This window comes from Poromitra crassiceps (assembly GCF_964638095.1).
Source record: "Poromitra crassiceps genome assembly, contig: HAP1_SCAFFOLD_953, whole genome shotgun sequence".
Classification (NCBI taxonomy): Eukaryota; Metazoa; Chordata; class Actinopteri; order Beryciformes; family Melamphaidae; genus Poromitra; species Poromitra crassiceps.
This window is the reverse complement of record NW_028151457.1, coordinates 8293-25126: the sequence shown is the minus strand read 5'-3', so window position 1 is coordinate 25126 and position 16834 is coordinate 8293. Positions and strand designations below refer to the sequence as shown.

General features: G+C 43.1%; 1 protein-coding gene across 1 annotated transcript; it reads right to left on the bottom strand.

The window, feature by feature from the left end:
- Nucleotides 1-12791: 12791 nt before the first annotated feature.
- LOC310771655 (G-protein coupled receptor 26-like) lies at nt 12792-16580 on the bottom strand (the record flags this gene model as incomplete). Its single annotated transcript, XM_083664215.1, has 3 exons — nt 12792-13086; nt 14274-14387; nt 15910-16580. The coding sequence occupies 3 exons, from the start codon at nt 16578-16580 to the stop codon at nt 12792-12794; spliced, it is 1080 nt and encodes a 359-aa protein (XP_083520341.1).
- Nucleotides 16581-16834: the final 254 nt, after the last annotated feature.

Below are 16834 nucleotides of genomic sequence, written 5' to 3'. Positions count from 1 at the left end.
AAGTTTTAAGCTATGTGTCATCTTAGGCAATTAACTTCTTACCTCTTTCCAGTAAGTAACAATTAGCTGTTGTTCTGGGACCATCCGGCTTCCGCTCATCTTTACGAACCGTCCACTTGACTTGGGACGACTGTCAATACTTGGGGGAGTTGGGACCACTTCCAGTGGTGCACATTCCGAGGTGGTCCTCCATGGCCCATGGGTACCACAAAGAGGAGACACAGCGACGGGTGCGGGTAATGTTGTTCTCCTTCCATACTTCCAAGCCATGCTCATCAGACATCACTGCCAAGGGAGCTAACGCTAGCTGAATAGCTCCTGAATCTTCTTCTTCTTCTTTGCGTTTTTTGGCAGCTCTGCTGCTGAATCCGGTAGGAGGAAGAAGGAAGAGCAGGCCATCTTCTCGAACAAAAGGTATGTCGTTTGTTCTTTTCCACATCTGAAAATAAATAATGTTGCCGCCTTCGCGGCCATTGTTGTTTACAATCTTTCTAGGCCTACGACGTCGCGTGTAGTTGCGTCGCCTCAACACGCACACACACACACACACACACACACACACACACACACACACACACACACACACACACACACACACACACACACACACACACACACACACACACACACACACACACACACACACACACACACATTCCACAACTACAGGAAAGTTTTCAAGGGCCAAATTTTGGGGGAAATAGATGGGGAAAGTGCTTGAATTTATATTTTGTACAAGAATAGAAATTGCATTTCTTTTTATTTTTTTTAACAGGTCAGTTGAGTTGAGAATTGTTCACACATTAAGCCTATGTCTCTTTTTAATTGTTGTCTGTGAGTTTCTGTAAAGCCTGCTAGTTCTCATTGTAAAATGTCTCAGTGTTGTAACAGTAATTAACCTTGATTGTCTCATACCATGCCATGTTGGGTCCTTGAATTTGATGAATTAGGTCTGGAAAGTCCTTAAAAAGTCATTGAATGCTATGTTTAAGAGGGTGTGGGAACGCTGTTTACAAGCGCCACAGTCAGTCATTTAATCTAATCAACCTGTTTTGAGAAACCAAAGTAGAAGTAGAAGTAGAGATTGTTATGCCTTCTATTCTCCATGCCGTTGTGCCCTGCAAAGACCCAAATCCTTCTCCACGTATACGCATCTTTCAAGGTTATGTGTTGCCATGACTGATCTAGACATTTGCATTAATTTGTTTGTCTGCCTATTCGGGGCTACTGTATAGCCTTGGACGCCGAGGCCTATCAACGCTGTGTGTGTGTGTGTGTGTGTGTGTGTGTGTGTGTGTGTGTGTGTGTGTGTGTGTGTGTGTGTGTGTGTGTGTGTGTGTGTGTGTGTGTGTGTGTGTGTGTGTGTGTGTGTGTGTGTGTGTGTGTGTGTGTGTGCACGCGCGCGTGCGCGCATGTGCGTGCGCATGTGCGTGAGTGTCTGTCATTGTTAATCTGGATCTATCATTTGAGCTAAGGTGCTATGATTCATCTCCAAATCAATGTGACGCATGCCTCTGATTCTAATAGTAATCACATTGAACTGTCTGGGGAATGATAGCAGCTCAACATCCTGCTGCTGTGTGTGACTCATGCCGGGCGGGGATTAAAACTTTTTTGATTAAGTAACTTTTGCATTCAAATTTTGACATTTAATTGGTCCATAGGGTGGCAGGCAGTTATCACAATCAGATAATACCAATCAGAGTTAGTCGCGTTGTTCCATGTACAGAACAATAATTGTAAAATATGTAGATTCCTCACTGACTGTAGAGGGGGGGGGGGGTAGAAAAGTCATGTACGCAGTCAGTAGGCAACTAGATACACCGTTGGATGACATTTGTGATAATCTGTTTTACATTACCATAACATCAGCTATGAAATCCACAACCGATAACTATCTGCAGCCTTAAAATCAGATCAGAATGTACCATCTTCACTTACCCACTAAGCCACACATCTTCACCCCCCCCCCCTCTCTCTCCCTATTAGTAAGAAATGTGGCCAGTCAACCAAGTCAACCAGTGGAAATGGATGCGCAGCCGCTGTAGTTTGCAGCAGGCAATGGTTCCCTTCTGTCAGGTTGAATGTCACGCCACCCCCCGTTATCTCTCTCCCTCCCTATCTCTCTCTCTCTCTCTCTCTCTCTCTCTCTCTCTCTCTCTCTCTCTCTCCCCTACATAGTATACACTCAGGGTTCCCACGGTTCCTTAAAATGTCTTAAATCAAAATCATGGAAATTAAGGTCTTAAATGTGCCGCAAATATGCCGTAGGCATTACATTTGCAGATGGTGTTTTTAAGAGCGATGGGAAAGGGACTCAGTGGTGTACCGTAAAACGTCTAAATAGCCTGTTTCTCTGATCTATCAAACTACTTTGGCTTCATTTTAGTCTAGGGCAGCGGTGGCTAACCTGAGCTCTTCAATTCATGTGTGTGCGTGCGTGTGCGTGCGTGTGCGTGCGTGTGCGTGCCTGCGTGTGTGTGTGCGTGTGTGTGTGTTTAACACATATTGTTACAGGCCATGCTTCTGTACTGTTTCAGTGTGAGAGTGAGAGCCAATCACTTCAAACCAATCATACAGTACCTTGGAAATGGACAAAAGTAAATTATTGTATGATTTTGCTGTTGACTGTTCTGACATTTTCGCTCTAAAAATGGCAGGGTAAAAGACAAACACCGGACATTTTTAGAAGAGTGGGAGCTTTTATATATATATTTGTTGTTGTTGAATGTAATGGCAAGTCTTCCTGCCTGATATGTAAAGGGTCAGCTAACCCTAACCAGTCACCTTGGAAATGGAAAAAAGAAAATTATTGTTATTATTATTTTGCTGTAGAGTGTTCTGACATTTATGTTCCCCATTTATGTTCCACTTTCTTGTCTTCCCGGGTCAAACCGATCCGAGCGAGCACAACAGGATTCAAGGCAAGTTCGCTCTAAAAATGGCAGGGTAAATAGACGAACACGGAACTCTTTTTAGAAGAGTGGGACATTTTCTATTTTCTTGTTGAATGTAATGGCAAGCCATTCTGCCTGATATGCCAGCCAGACGTCATTAGCAAATCTACAGTCATTTGAACTCATTTCCACTCCGAAAAGACGCTGACAAACGCTGTCGACGCGCAGCCAGAAATGGTGGCTATACGATTTCACAGTTAAATGAACCAATGACTGCTCCTGAATGACGTGACCGCGACATCACGGCTTAAGACGACTGACAGTTAAACTAACCAATGAGAGCTCACAAATGACGTCAGCGGATCTGACCGTCAGCTTGTCATTGTTATCAAGTGTTTTCACTTGACAATAATTATATAATAATAATCGGCCGGCATGTTCTTTGACCTCTGTGAGCGAGGCTCATTCATGTGTAACCATGGTTCTCCTGAAAGAGCCTCCACTGTCTCCAGATCTTTTCACTGCTGAAGTCTAGTCCTAATTAATGGCTTGATGGATTTCCCCTAAGCCGTGGGCTCTTAGCCGGCTGAAACAATGATTGTGTGGATCACTTTTGTTTTCTCTATCCTGATAGATTCCCAATCCCTCTCTACCATTTTCTCTAGTGACGATCTCCGTACATGTCTCCCTTTTTAGATTCCCTCCGTGGTGGTGGGTATTCGTTGTTGTGGCTATCGATCGAGTGGACGGACGTAGGCTGGATGAAGACACATATGGTCAGTGAGGTACGGTCATGACTCACATCCTGTTGCATTCACACGTCACTCTCTCCTTCCACGATAGGTCAGTATGCCACTGCCAGCACCAGTGGATGTTCAGGTTTTCTTCCCAGGGTCAGACATCCAAACCGTGAATATACTCTCTGCGAAGATTCTGTACAACCCTGAGTGGTGCCTTCAGTTCCGTGTGACCTTTAACCTTCTCAGTGCTGTATCTCACCTAGAAAAAGAGAGATGTCCTCCATGTGTCACTTTAGATGGGCCCCTCTTTGGTCTCAATTATTATCTGATGGGATTTCTTTTGGTACCGTGTGACAGAGTGGACTGTTTTGGCACATTTATATCTCACGCAACCTTCACTGCAGCTGACAGCCAGGTAATGAAAAAGGTGAAATGCCTTTTAGAGGCCTTTCATAGCTCGTGGCCGTTGGTGTTTTGGTCTAGGTTGTCTTATCAGAGGGATTTGTGGCAAAATGACACAAGCCAAAGATACATACATAATATGTCTTCAGCATTCATTTTTCTTTGATATGAGCTAGTACACCTGTACCATTGTATAGCAATAAATTGTTGTGAGATATGTATGTATGTATATATATATATATATATATATATATATAAGTAGGGGTGTCAAAAATAATCGATTATAAGATGCATCGCGATGCGGACGTGCACGATTCTGCATCGATTCACAAATGTCAAAAATCGATTATTAAAAAAAAATATATATATATATATATATAATGGAAGTACATGCAGTTGTTTATTTTAATTATGGATCATAATACAATGCAATTCCAAATGCACTTTTATTTTAAAAGTAGCCACACAGTGAGAAAAAATAAAGTGAGAAAAAATAAATCATGTATTGCGGAAAAAAGTGATGCATCGATTTAAGATGCATCGAGATGCATCGATAATCGTACTCGAATCGAATCGTAGCCCTCTGAATCGTAATCGAATCGAATCGTGAGGCCAGTGAAGATTCACAGCCCTAATATTAAGCAAGGTATTATTGTGGACATTTAAAGTACCACCGCAATACTGATTAATGCAATTATTGCCATATCACAATAAAGCCAAGCACATGAAAACATCTCATGAATGCTGGTTTAAAAAAAAGGGGTTTCACTGAAGATAATCTGTCAATGAGTGAAATCAATGCATTTGAATGTGAGTAAAGAGTCTGCGTGCAGCTGTCTGAATATGTGCCTTGTATACTGGGCAGGACTGGACACACGGGCAGCATGCTAACCAGAGACATGGTCAGAAAACACTGCATTTGACTGACTAATTAACCTTGGTGTCAGTAGCAGCTCTGGGTTGCTACGGTAACAGTCGATTAAGATTCTTACTTAAAACATCCGAAACAAGCTCTCTTCGTACTACACACACGAGCTGTTCCTTGGAGCAGTGCGTTCTCAGTTTGTTTTTAGGCGCACCACATTTTAACCCATTGATACCTGATGCAGCATATGTGTGTGTATCGCTTTAAGACCGTGAACCGCGTTAACGCGGTTCACGGTCTTAAAGGGATACGCACACAAATGAGGGATATACACGCAAATGCTGCATCAGGTATCAATGGGTTAAAAGGATTGATCTCAGGACCAGCTGATTTTGTTTGCTATCTAACCAAACCAGTTTAGTTTGCTGATGCACTAACCAAAATATTTTATTCGTCCTTCTGTATGCATGCTACAGCATAACCTTATCTGACAGACTCTACAAAGACTTGTCCTTACTGTATTAGCTAGGCTATTATTCCTTACAACTAACCTAAACCTATATTGTGAGAGGAAGAAAACGCTTTATAGGCTGCTCTCTTATACGAGGGATCAGCCGAGCAGCATTTTGGTAAACAAACCGCGTCACTGGGTGGCAACGGCAATGGAACCCTATGGAGCCCGAGTGGTGCGAGGCTTGAGTGGCTGACTCTAGCCAGTTAACTTTGTTTACATTTTAAAAACTGCGACAGTTCACACAACTTTAACACGACATGCATTATATTATACATCAAACTCTTGAGCTACTTCTGCTCTCACTCAGAATGTCAAAATATAAGCGATGTGATATAGTTTTTGAGATATTAACGTTTGTTTGGCACAACTCATAGTATTAACTGCCGCGGGGTTCCGCATTTCTGGGTGGCAAGTGGCATCACGCTGATTCGTCCTATTCCTTCCAGCACAACATATTCCTTCAAAACGATCTAATGGTATTTTAATTATTTTAGACCGATCAAGTTTTATTTCTGGGCACATCCGCTGAAAGCCATCTGTTGTACATCCAGATCATAAATCTCACTGGACTTTCTCCTGTTATTGTATCTCCTGATGGATAAACAGATGGTTGGAAATAAGTCTGACTCAGTCTCAGTAACTGTTAGCACAGCTCTCAGAGCAGCTGTTGTAGTTGGTCACCAAAGCACTGTCACTTCCTCACTAGGTGTGTGTAGGTGGTCATGCAGGGTATCCAAGTGTTTTAAGAATACACAAGAGTGCTCAACAGAGCTTGTATGACAAGCGTTCTGATGTCAATTGACTCAGCATTAGCGTGCAAATGACAACTTTTCTCGATACACCTGAAGTAGACCTATACCTGCAGACTTCTCTTGAATTTTGATTCCCCCCTGTTAGAGAAAATATAAGTTCCATGGGCCTTTCCTGGTCAGTGGGCTAGTACTGACCAGGAAAGGCCCATGGAACTTATATTTTCTCTAACACCCCCTCTGGTCTATTTTTGAACACAGGGTGTCTTAGAATGACCTCCTCCACATAGTTCTGTTGTTGTTTGATTCAGGGCACCAGTACTCACCTGTGGGAGTGACTCAGACATGTAAAGTTTGATTCAGGGCACCATTACTCACCTGTGGGAGTGACTCAGACATGTAAAGTTTGATTCAGGGCACCATTACTCACCTGTGGGAGTGACTCAGACATGTAAAGTTTGATTCAGGGCACCATCACTCACCTGTGGGAGTGACTCAGACATGTAAAGTTTGATTCAGGGCACCATTACTCACCTGTGGGAGTGACTCAGACATGTAAAGTTTGATTCAGGGCACCATCACTCACCTGTGGGAGTGACTCAGACATGTAACGTTTGATTCAGGGCACCATTACTCACCTGTGGGAGTGACTCAGACATGTAAAGTTTGATTCAGGGCACCATCACTCACCTGTGGGAGTGACTCAGACATGTAAAGTTTGATTCAGGGCACCATCACTCACCTGTGGGAGTGACTCAGACATGTAAAGTTTGAATCATGGCACCATTACTCACCTGTGGGAGTGACTCAGACATGTGAAGCTGCAGCTACGAGTGTCTTGCTTCTCGGGGCAGAAGTGTCACTGAGAAGTGCTATGTACTGCAGGTGTATAAGGAGCTTTGTATCATTTGCTTCTGGTAAATAGAGTCCTCTCTTGAATTTCTTTCCCTTTTGCGTTGCATTCATCTGTACATCAGAATATCAGAAATGTAGAGAGATAACAGTGAGAATAGTCACTCGAACATAAACATACTGTACTGTCATTTGAGGAAGACGCGCAGCTTTGCACATAAACCACGGTCATAGCTGTGATGTAGACATTCAAAGAGCACCAGAGCAGAACATTATGAACATCACATACTGTACAGTAGCCTATGCATTTCCAGTCTTTTTACACCATCTGCTGAATAATTGGAAGCAATTCCATGGAAAGGTGAATCCTAGCTACTGTATATACAGTCAATGTATTCACCTTATGTGGAAGAGACAGTCTGGCTTGAGAGACTAACAGGAAGTGTGAACACAATCGGATGCGATTGTGTTCACACTTCCTGTGTATCCTGCTTCCAGTGAGTCACTAGCTTTGACCAGAGAGACGATCTCTGGTTTGAGCAGCAGGTAAAACAGTCGGCGTTTTGAACAGAAAGTCGTAACACAAACGGGCCAAGTGGGCGGGTCTACATAAGGTGAATAGACCCAAAGGCCAAGCTGAATTAAGTTCTTATGTGCCTTTATTATTTTGAATCAGGAACAATGTGGTGGTTGAATGGACAGGCCTGGTGAAATGTTAGTATTGAGGCTACATCTTCATTACCGCGTTTGCATGCCTTCCCAGTCTACACTAGAGCAGGCTCCGTTCATAATAGCTCCTGCGAGACGCATGCTGTGTGACTTACACTGGGCATGCACGTGCCTCAATGTGTAGTACTGGAGTCCACATCGAGAGGGCAGCAACTACGCCTACGGCCAAGGCAAAGATGGAGAAGAAGAACACGACGCTGTGCCACCATAATGCTTTGAATCACAAATAACAAAGTCAGAAGCTGGTTATCTATGTTGAAACGGTGTAACGTCAGTCAAAATGGCACTTCTCTCAACTTGCACCAAAAGTGTGTCAACAGTGCGACACACTTTCTTCTTCTCTCAGTTTTCGGCGGGTCGCTGACAGCTTCAAGGTGCTTACCGCCACCTGCTGTACAAGTAGGTTAGTTGTTGCATCGTTTCAAAATTCCACGTCGACAGTAACATTCCAACCCGGATTTTGATGACGAAGACAGGCTCGGCCGCTGGAGACCGGAGTCTTTGTGTTTAACACTCAAAACAATAAGAGGTATTGTAGACAATAGATGAAAACAAAGTGCAAAACGGCCTAATGTAGACATGGCCTGCAAGATTTTCTATTACAGAAGAGCGAGCAAGCACTCTTGATTGGAGCTTGCACGGAGAGTGGGAAAAGTCAGGATGTGTAACGATGCACGCACACACACACACACACACACACACACACACACACACACACACACTGTTTATCAGTTGAACAGATGGCTGCAGCAACACAACAGTCTTACCCGAATATTTGTGTGACATTTTAGCTATGGACATGTGGAGCAGATATTGTCCTTATGGTGGACTTAAATATTAATACAAGATACAAACATAAACAAATAATAATTCCCACTACTGCATATCACTGTTGTCATGTGAAAACCTCGTAACTCATTTAGTTGATTTTCATGTGACGCTACAGCTGATTTATTCTATAGAATGAAGGGAATTCTATGACCCCTGGTGCTAATGAAACCCTGAAATAATTGCAGAAATGCACGGTGCTCAAGCTAAACTCATGAAACGGTTTACATTTTGGAGATACAAGGTTTTCACCTGACGGCAACAATATTCTCTCTGAACGCTGCTGCAAATGGCAAAACATATATTTTACAGTCAACAAAAACAGAAAAGATCAACCACAGTGATCCTCCATAGGAACAGAGTCTTTTTATACATGCTGTGTGCTGTTTGCTTTAGGGCAGTGGGAATATCATGACATTGCATCTGGACCCAACATCCTGATGATTCACATCTTCTGCCAGGGGCCAGTGCTGTTCCACTGGCAGAGCTATGGACCAGCGTGTGAGGCTGTTCTTCCCGCTCCGTGCTGTAGGAAGGCTTCGCATGGATGGATGAGGATGGGGGTGGGGTGGTGTGTGTGTGTGTGTCTATTTGTGCGTGTGTGGAGTGGACAGGAATACTTAAATGATTAGCGTCCTTATCTCTGTAAGGGAGGACACAAAATATTGAAATTCAATATATTGCAATACAAAAATTTGACAAAAATCTATCTTATGTATCTGTCTATCTGTCTGTCTATCAGTGTTGGGGTAACTCATTACAAAAGTAACATATTGCATGTAATATATTACTTTTAGCAGTAACTCAGTAATATAACTTATTATAGGATTTCAGTAATATTATACCAGTTACTTTGTCAAGTAACTCAAGTTACAAATTGAGTTACATTTCTTTAATCAAAGCACATATTTAAAAGAAATTCCTAAAGTGTTTTATACAAATAACCACTATAGATGACAATCACAAAGAAAAAGGATCACATTTAGAATTTTGGATTGTTTACACTGACTACAAGGCGGTTTAAATTATTTTTTGGGATGGTTCCGGGGCGGCGATGTCATTCTGCTACTGCTGTTATTACAGTGAAAGTAATGCAAAAGTAGTGTAATAAGTAATGAGTTACTCTACACAGACAGTAATATTGTAAAGTAACTTATTACTTTCAAATGAAAGTAACTAGTCTATCTATCTATCTACATGTATCTATCTATCTATCTATCTATCTACATGTATCTATCTATCTATCTATCGACCGACTACATGGACACAGTACTTACTATTTAAGAGGACACCCAGATTGTATTGTTTTCTGTATGATATACTGTATCCCTACATGGATGGTGAAGGCGTTGCATCTGAACCTTAGTGTTGTTTATGTGCAGATGTCTGCATGTTTCCAGTTGGCCCCAAAGCAGTGCTTGACATGATGTGCTGTAGGTTGACAATAAGTTCAGATGACAGTGTGTGTGGAGGTAGTGGCTGCACCATGACTGTGGGGCTGTAGGCTACTGTATATATATATATATATATTCAAGAGACATGGCATATATGGAATCCCTTCAAGTACATGGCGATTCACAGTATGAGGTGTAATTGACATTTCCCCCTACATCTAAAGCTTCCCATACAGCTGTTGCAACAACTTCCGGGATCTCCTGCGAGACATCTCACTTCATACAGTAGGAGTCTTTCATGGCGTTGTACGGAGACCACTTTCACCTCGTCTAATTGGGAGATCCATTGCATCCCCGAGCTGGAGGCGGTGTGAAGTCAGGCAGTGTTCTGTTCTCCTCTCCTCCCTGCTCTTTCTTCCTCCTCCCACGCACGGTAGCTTAATCACACGCGCTGCACACAGCATTCCGTGTGGCAGGATTGTGTCTGCCTCTCGCCCACTCACTGAGTCTCGCTGGGAGATGAGCTATTATATGGACTGACTGGAGATCCAAACTTTCCAAGCACTTTCTACGAATCGCCCGCGGTCGTGGTCATGCATTATTGAATACGATATGGCGTCATGCAGTTTTTGCCTTGTGGTGAATTGTGAAATCCGTCACTCATGTGAGACAGCTTTGACAAGTTGCATTTTCCTGTTTGGTTCATATTTTGGCTCTAGATGGGTATTTGCTCCAGGGAGGTCGAAGGTTTACCAGAGAGCAGGTTGTTGGAGAACGGGTTCCGAGGAAGGAGAGTGGAAGGAGGGAGGAAAATGGAGGAGGTGCCAATGCCCAGAATGCCTCAGTACTGTCACAGCTGCCTGCTTGGTAAAGAGATGCAGATACTACCTATTTATCTATCTTCTTTTCTCACTTCTTCTAACAGACCTGCAATTATGAATTATGAAGGCCTTTCAACTCTCCACGCTGATTCTGTTTGGATAGAAAGTGTCTGAGCTGGAGGAAATAAATGTTCAGCTGCCATATCAGCAGGGGCAAAGGTGGGTGGAACGCATCTTAAATTATCTCTCAAATGAATTATTCCCTCTCTTTTACGTCGTCGCTGTGGGAGAATACAGATGGTAAGAGTTGTCAGATTTGCCTTTTGTTTAAAAGTGCAAGTCAAATTTGACGGCCTACATTTGCATTTTGTTTTTGGCATTATCATAGTCAGTGGTACAGTATACACAAAGGCCTGGTTAAAAGTGTAGTAAGTTGGCACAGGAAAGACTTGGTGAGACTTTCAAAATGTCAAAATGCACAGCATTTATTGCAATATACGGTAATCACAAATGTACTTTGCAAAAATCAAACACAGTTTAGACCAAAAAATAAATAGATTTTATGCTCCTCAAAGTACTCTCACAGCAAAGTAAAACACAACACTCGGATTGCCAACATTGTCAACGTGAATATTTTCTCTACAACCTCAGAGGTCACACTGCTACTCATGTGAAATGAAATGGAAGGTGTATTACTCGTCATCACTGAATAGCTGCTATATCACATTCAAATAGTGAACTACCCTGTTTTGAGTGGTGCAACAGTACAACGTGGTAGTAAAAAAAAACATCTAACTAGAAGGGCACTCCGCCAAGGCCAATAGTCCAGTCTGCTATGATATTATTATGCAAATTCTGTGTCGGATCGGATCCGCTCCAAAGTGTGACAGGTTCTTCCTTGGCCCATGCTACACCCTTCCATGAAGTATGAGGGAAATCAGCCCAGTAGTTTTTCTGTAATCCTGCTAACAAACAGGCAAAACGCCACTGAAAAAACAATAATCTCCTCGGCTGAAGTCATAATAATAATAATAATATAATAATAATGTAATAATCTCCAACAATGCGGCCAAGCTACTATCAGGCGCCGTCATTATACTTAACCACATTACTATAAATCATTATTATTTTACTTTGACTATTTGAAAAGGTTCCTCTGCTGTGCAGCAGTCTGTTGTGTTTTGATTTCAGTTAGTTCACCGTCTCAAAGGCACTTTAGGGCTCATGCCTTGAAGCTACATTGGAGTTTCAATGAAACCATCACCACTAACGGTCCTGGCCTACTGCTGTGCATACGTGATTGTACTGTCAAAATCAATCCACTCTTACCAAACATATGATACCTTGAATTTATATCTACAGTAACTTGCAAAATGATTATTGAAGTCAGAGGTAATGTAATGTTCATCAACATTTGACCATTCAGTCTGGGTGGGAAGTAAAACTTATTACATTAAATGATACTGCTAACAAATTAGTTACCAAATTATCTTGATTTTCAAGTTACACAGGCTATTTGACAAAAATCTACCAATATGCTACAATACTAGCGAATACTAAAAAATAATAGCGTTCTTTGTACAATTTACACCATTAGTTATTTGAGAATATCTTTCATATCCAAGCAAAATTGGTATTGTGTAACTGAAATATCGATATCCAATCAATCGTATCGAATCGAATCAGGACCTTGTGTATCGGAATCGTATCGAATCGGGAAATCAGTGATACCCAGCCCTATACAATACAGTAATACAGTAACAGCTCCGTTCAGTCTGATGTTACACCATCACTGACGGGTCAGTCCACTGGAAAACCATTACAACATTATAAACCCCATACGCTCAAAATGACAATAATTTAAGTTACTTGTGTGTCCCCTATTCTCTTCATAAGTATCATGTTGGGTGTTTAACTCCAACCTAAGATTTCAGTTTGAATCCAAGATGCCTGCAGCTCAGTATGATACCTCAGAGTCTCTACAAGAGGACTGGTGACCTTCACGGGACCAATGGCTTGTTGACCGGTGGTTGGGTGTTGGTGTTGGTGTTGGTGTTGGCGTTGGCGGTGGAGTTGAGCTCGCTCCTCCCCGCACCGTTCTCCACCCTGCGGGAGGAGGAGTTGAGCGGGCTCCTCTTCAGAACCTTGTTAGCCAGGTGGCAGCAGGTCTTCATGTACTGGTGCCGCAGGAGGGAGTAGACAAACGGGTCGCTGGCTGCCTTGCTGTAGGCCAAACATTTGGACAGCACACCCCAGTGAGGGCTTATGGGCCCTGGGCAGAAGAGCTCTACAATTCTGAAAGAGGCATACATACCATAATCAAAAATCAGCAGTTGGGCCACTTCATAGATCAGTGTCACTGGAGTGGAAAACATCAAAGAAAATGAAACCCCCCAAGTCCTACAATATGTTGAAAATGTCAATACAGTATTTCACTTCACTGAAATGCCATCGCCCTGTTGGGGGATGTGAACTCATGGTTATATCATTTGTGCTGCTTTTGGATTCCTTGTTGATTCCAATTATTTGACAGAAGAAAGACAATACGATCGAAGTCACCGACACTTGTTTTGGTCATTGTGAACACAATTAGTAGTAGCCAAGACAACGTAAAACAACAGGGGCATGTCCTCTCAGCAATTTGGCTTGTTCGTTAGTCTGGTTTCCTCTGGCTCTAGCATCCCCCACAGATTCACCATCACACAACTTCTGACGTGCTTTCTATTTCCCTGTCACAATTCCAGCAGCTGGTGACACAGCTTATTACCGCTGCTACTTATCATGCACCTTGTACATATTTTGTTAAACGGCAAACTTTTAGGCTACCTCACCTGGTTGTCAAGTCTGTTTATATCAGTTAATACTGTCTATATCTTTATTTGTTAATATCTGTGAATCTTTTTATCTAATTTCCTTATATCTCGTATATTTCTTCTTATCACATGTTACTTGAGCGCCGATCGCACCAAGTCAATTGCTTTGTATGTGAAAACATACCTTGGTGAATAAAATAATTCTGATTCGGAATGATAGTAATGCGGGTCAACAATACGGTCTCTGATTCATTCACATATCCTCATTCTCTTTTGTTTGTTTGTTAGTTTCTTTCTTTCTCGCTCGCTCGCTCATCTGCCCCAGTTGTGATGTCCCAGTAACAAGGAGTGGAGGTGTTTGTAGAACTAACAAGGGATCTCATTATGATGAGGTTGAGGAAGCAGCTAAAAATATTAGCAGATGGTGACTGGTGAGATGGGATTGGAAATATGTATCAACATTATTTGGGAGTCAATCAATGCTGCTCATACCCCCACTAATATCCACAAAAAGATACATGAAAATGAACAATAACTCTCCTCAGTTTGTTATTTAAACTAGATGAAAAGCCAGTGCAGAATCCAATTTGTTGTCCACCGCTCCAACTTCCTGCATTCACATGTGCTCATCTCGCCTCCACACACAAAGTGCTGTGCATCTCTGCTCACCTTGTGACGATATAGGGGGTGAAGCACACCACAAAGGTGCCGATGAAGGTGCTGATCTTCTTGGTGGCCCTTTGCCTCCTCCGCTTCTGTTCGTCCAGGCATTTCTGCCGCACACTGCCAAAGCACACAGGTACTGTTATCTACCCAGGAGGCACCATCAGACGCATGCATCATGAAACCCATGCAGACACTGAGAGAGGATGTAAGATGAAAAATAAAAGGTGCACTGGGCACTATTCGCTGTGAGAGTCAGGTTGGAAAATGCAAATATCAATTGTGTTAATTGGGGGGGATGCAACGTTTAGTGTAATGGTTTAATTGACTAGATGAGGAGGACAGTCGCTGACCTTCATGAAACTACTGTAATGGACTGACGTGCTGCATATGTATATAAACAATCACTATCACTTTAAATTCACATGCAACTTTTGAATTCGTACTATATGTGGAGGAATGTCCCTGGAAGATCCATAAAATGTTGCCTACTGTAGGCTTTATATTTTGAATTAGTTGACAGCCAGGCAGCAAGTTCGGGCTTGGACAGATGAAGCCTATGAGGAAGTGATAAAAGCTGTAGTTCCTTGAATGGCCACTTGAGGCTGGCTCCAAAAGGGAGTCTTTCCCCGTTCACCCCCATGTTAAATGCTTGACTTTAACAACAGGATTAAACAGGTTTACAGCCTGGAAGTAGTTTTGGCCTATATAGCTAATTTCACATTTCATGAGTGTAGGGGGGGGGGGGGGGTGGTCTTAGTTTTTTATAACTCACCCGTTCAGAGTAAAATAGATGATGGAGAAGAAAAGACTATTTTGGGCGTGATTGACAGGTCGCCTGTCCAGTGATCGCACAGCTGGGGCCGGTTGCACAAAGCAAGCACCTTAAGTTAATATTTCCCTTAGAGTCCGAGTTAAGGTGTCCATAAAATAAAATCAGTTGCGTGAGTGTTAACTTAACTTAACTTAAGCTTTGTGCAACCGGCCCCTGATCTTGTGCCGTCTTGCGCGAGCTGTGCCAGAACCAAGATGGTGACTGTCCCCTCCCTTGCAGCACCCCCTAATGAAAAATTGTTCCTGCGTGCCAGAACCAAGATGGCAGCGGCCAAAACACCTCCAAAAGGGCTTCAAAATGTGAGTCCAGAAACGAATGGGTGACGTCACGGTCCATAGTTTTTTATAGGGTCTATGTTGACAGCCCATTTTTTTGAAAGAATACAAGACAAAAGGAGAGAAACCTCTGCTGGGTTTAATCCTAGGACTTCATCATCACCATCATCGGACATCCACCATGCTCTTGACGTTCGAAATGAATGCACTAGTAAGAGTTGTATGTAAGCAAGGCAACTTGACTGGCATTATTGATATTTGTGTCTCCAGCACACTCACATAAAGCCTGTAGTCTTCGTTAGAGCCAGCAATTTAAGAGTTAACCTGCTAGCTGGCACTCTTAATGAAAAACGTTCCTTAGGAATGCATGCGTGCGTAACACACTGGACCAAAGCTGTGGTGCTGAAATGAACACATCGATGCAGGAAATGGGGATTTGCTAGAGTCAGGCATGTGCAAACATTTTAAGTATGGAATAGCCTAACATATACAAATGGATTCAAAGCCTGAATGAACTTTAATGATTCTTTACCTGGGGTGAATGTCCACGAGCAGCACCAGCGTCTGCATAGTGATCACGTCGATGCGTTTGCAGTGGAACCTAGCAACTTTCAGCACTTTCAGATACGTGACACACAACACGACCAGTGTGAGGAGGAAAGTGAGCGAGTGCCAAACCACGGTGAAAATGATAAACTGCGTCCCGGCGCCGTTCGCTCTGACATGGCACAGCGTGCAGGACGCGTAAAGCTGGTGGTACCCGACCCAGGAGCGGCAGGTGGCCACGACGGAGAAGCAAAGTGAGTGTATCCACGTGTATGCCAGCGCTATCACCGCATCTCGGTGCCGTATTCTCGAGTGATAGCTGAGCGGGAACACCACCGCCACCCATCTATCGACGCTCAGAGCTGCCATGGTGAGCATGGAGTTCGTGGTGAGAAAAGTGTCTAGGAAACCCACAATCTGACAGAAGCCGCTGCCTCCGGCGTGGCCCTTGGTGATGAGCCCAGCCAGAGTTAGTGGCATGTTGGACACGCTTAGCAACAGGTTGCAGAACGTCAGGTTGAGAATAAAAAGCCCGGGGACCTGTTTCCGGATCTCCGGGTTGTACAGAAAGCAGATCAGCACCACCACGTTGGACAGCAACGACACGACAATAATCCCCAAAAGCAGCACGGAAGCAGCTATGTCCGCTGCATGCATGGTGCGGTGCTTGCGTGCCGCTCAAATATCCAGACTTTTGACGAGTGCATCCACAGTCCTGATGCGAATTGTCATCGTGAGTTCCAGTTACAGCATCTATAGGTCCAATACATTGCCATGCTCACCCAGGCTCGAAATATATCTTCAACTAACGCATCCTCCACACTCAGCTTCCACGATTAGGTCGCAAGAAATTCATATGCTCGCCTGAATATTAAATGCATTTTTTTAACTGAGTTTCGTGCGGTAGTCTT